This window comes from Brachionichthys hirsutus, unplaced genomic scaffold (genome assembly GCF_040956055.1).
Source record: "Brachionichthys hirsutus isolate HB-005 unplaced genomic scaffold, CSIRO-AGI_Bhir_v1 contig_761, whole genome shotgun sequence".
NCBI lineage: Eukaryota > Metazoa > Chordata > Actinopteri > Lophiiformes > Brachionichthyidae > Brachionichthys > Brachionichthys hirsutus.
Window position 1 is genome coordinate 1 of NW_027180361.1, and position 5135 is coordinate 5135.

Consider the following 5135-nt stretch of genomic DNA (forward strand, 5'->3'; position numbering starts at 1 on the left):
CGGCAAGGGGACTTTGGTGCTGGGGCCGGAGTCGGTGGGAGTTGCTGAGGCACTGTGAAAAGTCAGAGTACTGGCTCTCATAAGAGCCAAGTCCAGAATCTAGGTGCTCGTGAGACACGTTGGCATAGTAGTGATTGGGTATCAAGTGCAGCCCGGGCATCTCTGTCTGGCACTGGTTTCCTTTTACAGAGAACGACACATGATTTCGAGGATCCTCCCAGTACAGCCGAGTATTTTCACAATCCTGACCTGGATGCGAGGAACTTTGCCGGTCTCTTATGTGCTCTGCGTCATAGCCGTCCGGATGGGAGTAAGCATTGTGGGCCAGCCCAGGATCAGATTGAAGATGTCTGGGTGATAATCTGGCATTTTTCCCTTCTTTTTCAGTGGAAATCTGTGCTTTCTCTCTCAGTTCATCGGCCAAGGACAGGTAGGACTGGTTTGTCCGCTCTGGGTGGTAGAACTTACATTTGATGCCGTAAGTGCACTTTTTGTCTGAGGAAAACGTACACATAAAAGTACAGGTTGTCACACGCTTTAAAGAATGAGAACATTAACAATATGCAGTGTAAAAACTTCCCTGGGCTCTTACCATATGGACAGAGCTGTCTCTTCTGTTCTACAGGCAAAGGCTTTTTCCTGAGGAAGTTGTCAAGACTTGGGCCGTAGCGGCCCAGGGGGTCGTCTGGGGGCATAAACCTGAGCAACGAATGAATATAACAAAAGTATCTCTGTGAAATATCAATTTGGTGTTACGCAAATGTTCCCCTGGCTACTCCCCGAGGATGTAATAGCTCCTCTGGAACCACACAAGGCGGGGTTCATGGTAGAAAATCCACACAGGAGCACATATAAACACAGCCTAATTGCTTACTTGTCATTCACAAAGGAGTACATGAGGAGTCTCTCCTCGATGCATTTCTTCCACTCGGGCCTTTCTCCCTGGAGGTCACGGTAGGTGTCATTGGATACGATCACTCCGTCTGACTCGTACGCCACCTTGACGATGAAACGGTCATCGTAGCAGACCACGCGTTTCCCACCGACACGGCGCGAGGGAGTGAAGACCACTATTTTCTGTTTTTCAAGCGCCATCAGGATGTGTTGGTCTGAAAATCAAAACGTGGAGAAATAATGCACACATACAACCACTATTGTGTTGCTCATTTCCAAAACTGCAATAAAGAATTTTATACATTTAAAAAAAAAAAAAAAAAATATTTTTTTTTGTAACTGAAGCTGCTGCTAGTTAGGTACTGTAAATTTACAGTCACATTTTACAGTGTATTATTCTACCTGCCAGGTGAGTGAAAATACAATTCATACACTGCATGTCATGCTTGACAAGTTATAAGTGAAGAGAACTGAGCCTTGAAGTCTGTAGAAAGGAAAGGTCAGCCATGTACGGCTGAGCTATTGGCTTACAGGCAAAACAATAAACTTTTTCCAAGTGCTTCCGCTTCTCTGTTCCGTCTTCACTTAACCTCTTTCTGCATTTCTGCCCTCGCCGTTGATGATTGTCAGCACAGAGCTTACGGCAAATACACTAGGTGTGGAACAAAAAAAACAGCTGGACTTCCTGATGGGGCTTTCCCATATTTGACTGGTGTCTGAATTTTACTTCCTTGTTCACATGTTGAAAACAGAACCTTTGGATCGCTTACACACTCATGTACACACACTCACACGCAGATTAATAGGCGGTAACCCTTCATTTTAAAAACATGCCTACAGATCAGTTCAAATGCAGCTTGGCTATGACTCATCTGAGGCACAGATATCTTGATTGTGTTCTAGATTATTATACTAAATCCATAAAAACACTGTAAAGATAATTATTCTTGGCCTACTATTTAAAACTCTGTTTCACAACCACGGCTGCATTGCCCAATGGCTGAGATCAGTAGCGTTTGCTGTGCAATCATGGAATTATCTCATGCAGGAATGAATCACAAAAGTGGCTATAATTATAATAATTAATAATAATTATTTATTGTAGTCTCTCAACATTTCCCGGTAAAAGAGGAACAAATACTTAATTGATATTCCAGAAACAGAGCCGGAACAACTGGCCGATTAAAGGAAAAGTTCAACAATCTGAAAAAATATGCTTGGACAATTTCTATCAAACTTTTACTTGCTCTGCTTTGGAGGGATCAGATTCCAGGGATTTAAGGAAGTAATTGCTCCTGGCCAAGAAATAGAGAACGGAGAAAATGCATTGGAAAATGACATTTTTTACACTACGGCTGCTGAAAGATGTAACTAAATTAGATATAACAATTTAATTATTGAGCTTTGGAGGAAGTAGTAGATAAATCTTTTTTTTTTTTTTTTTACTGTTAGAGCTAGTCATTCTGGATATTTTATTCTATTTGATATTATTTCAAGAAATATTTCTATACTTCTATTATTGTCCATATTTCTCTTTTCAAAGACTGAAAACTCCATTGTAATACTTCTGAGAGCCAAGGTGAGTGACTCAATATTATTCTTTTTTTAATCTGAATAAGCATGTTTAATTTATGCAGAGGCATAAACAAAACACAAAAGCATTCTTTGGCACCTAATTTATCAAATCATATAATTTCTGTTTTGACTTAATGATGTTTGTAAGGCTAAGAATAAAAAAGAAGAAGAATCATCTGCCTGCTTTCCTCATACATTTCCTTTAACCTCACCTGTAATGTGGGAATCAGGCCTGGGCTGCTCTTTGCGCCAAGTGGGAACAAACACAGTAATGGATTTGTGACCTCTGTCCAGGAAGAAGTTTACTGCTAGCTGTATGCCTCTGCAGGAGAACACTTCCTTGTTGCCATGACTGTCAAAAGAAGCAGAAATAATTTGACAATAAATTATATAAAAAGGAGTCATAAAGGTTTCATTGGACCTATGCAAACATTACAAGCCTTTTGAATGGCTTTCTTTTTTTCCTGACAGGGAACCTCACGCCAGACCGTGGTGAAACTCAGGCACTACGCGTCACATCTCCTCAGATGTGGAGATTTTAAGGTGTGTGCTTAGAATTTGCATATTGTAGCATGGTTTTGCCAACAAAACATGCGCAGGCATGGTGGTGAACGCCCTTGTTAAATAGTCATGTGTCACGACAATGGTGTAAGAATGCATGATTCATGTTCACTTTGACAAGTTCCTTTACAGATACATTACTGTCCCCTGTCAGACTTGTTCCCCCTGTTCACTTGCGAAAGGCTCAGTGGATTAAAATAACAGATTATCAGGATTACCTGATGGCAACATTGCTGCCGTCAATAACAATGGGCCTCAGTTCTGTGTCTGTACTCTTCCCGGGTTGCGGTGCGATTCTGCAGGGTGCAAGGGCCCAACTGGGCGGCAGCAGAGGGTCCTTTTGGGACGAGGTCCTCTCATCGCCACCAGAACTGGACACGCAGGATGCAGCGGTGTTCCGACCACGGAGCAGCTCCGCCAGCACAGAGTTAGTGTCTGTGCTCAGGCCCAGCTTCCTCAGAGCAGCCTTCACCTCTTCTGAGGGGTAGCCAAGTTTCCTGAAGAAGTCCACCCTGAGCTGGAGCTCGGCACTCTCTTGCTCCGGCAGGTCCGGCGTTGAGCTCTGACTGTGAAGTGCCTGATCCATCCTGGAGCATCTGGACCTCGTTTCAGGAGCCTAAAATACGCGTCACACGGCATCGGTGCGATATTCATCAACTGAAGTAAAATACGGGAAAACTTATTCGGCATTTTAAATTCTTAGACTGCTTTTCAGGAGTTGGAGTCCCGTCACAGCTGCAATAAATTAATTTGATCAGCACAGAATTTAAGAGAATCTGAGAATTTGAAAGGCCCCATGATCTTGAAGAAAATACAATTCATATTTTAGGGGTTTTGAGGTGTTACATCATTTGATGACGTAATTGTGGGCTTCAGGATATTGTGTCATTCCAGATTTCCAGTTCACAAAATGATTAACAGACTATTACAGACAACAGATCAACCTACCGTATAATAAATAAATAGAAACACCCCATGGCCGTTACAGTCTAGACATTCTAAATGTGAATAGCACTATGACAAATAACCATATTTAACATTTCAAATCATTATTTCTTAGTGCTTGGTAGAACGTTCAGATGCCATTTGCCGTTCTACATTATTATTTTGTTTACTTGGTAAAGCGACAAATAAGAATTCTAAACGTGTCATTCATGTAAATATTTGATTTTACTATCAAATATTAATGGGGAGTTAAAAATCAAACGGAAGCGCCTTTCCTGTCGGGCCTGAAGAGACCTGCACACCTGATACAGGTTACTTACTGTACAATCTGCGTGTCTGTTCGGCTTCACTAAGAAAAAAAAAAAGAAAAAAAAAACCCCAGAAGAGGACATAAAAGGAAAAAACGCAACTTTACGCACCGCGTTTTCTCTACGTTTCTACCTGCGTTAAGGCGTTAACAATAATCGCACCTCTTCCTAAGAAAGAAAGAATAGTCGTTGTGTACAATCAGGTAAAGTTGGGCACGATCTTCACACAAGTGCGTTTCCGAACGCGACAACGGTCGGCGGGTTCGGTACCGGTCCGGTTCTCCACGGATTCAACTCACCGTCTCTCATGTCCTCTTGCATTCGCCGGCTGAAGCCACTCATACGTTTTGTCAGTGTTTCCACGTACAGTAACTTTGACGCGTAACAGACTTCACGGCACCTCCCACTTGGAAAAAAAAAAAGTTTATTTCCTTGTTCTCTCCATGAAGGAGGCGTGAAGACCTTTGGAAAAAAAAATGCATGGATTGAAGATAAGATAAGGAGTTGCCCTTCCCTTTGGCTGTGAAGTCGCACTGCTGCAGAAGTGTTTTGAAAATTCTTTGCTGCAACAAATTTGCCTTTGGGCCATTTATAGAGCTATTCTATGAAATACCAAGACTTGGTATTTGTTGATTTTTTATTTTTATTTTTTAAATAAATAAATAGACAGAACGCAGCGAAAAGATAAATATGTAACTCAAGTTAAATATTGGACAGAACTGCGCGTTACCGACATATAGGAGCCAATGAGATCTGAATTTGTTGACATTTTTTTTTCTAATGACTTATTCCACACATACTTTTAGGGGCATCTGTGGGACTACAAACAGTGATAAAATAAAGCCAATTTAA

The 5135-nt window shown here is 41.6% G+C and overlaps 1 protein-coding gene across 1 annotated transcript; it reads right to left on the minus strand.

The window, feature by feature from the left end:
* Positions 1-4: 4 nt before the first annotated feature.
* LOC137914048 (endoribonuclease ZC3H12A-like) lies at positions 5-4602 on the minus strand (the record flags this gene model as incomplete). The annotated part of the gene is made up of 6 exons (XM_068757668.1): positions 4583-4602; positions 3249-3646; positions 2682-2821; positions 875-1109; positions 593-699; positions 5-495 (listed from the first exon to the last, which is right to left on the minus strand). Coding segments are annotated over exons 2-6 (1341 nt in total), but the record flags the coding sequence as incomplete, so codon positions are not given.
* Between the last annotated feature and the right edge of the window lie 533 nt (positions 4603-5135).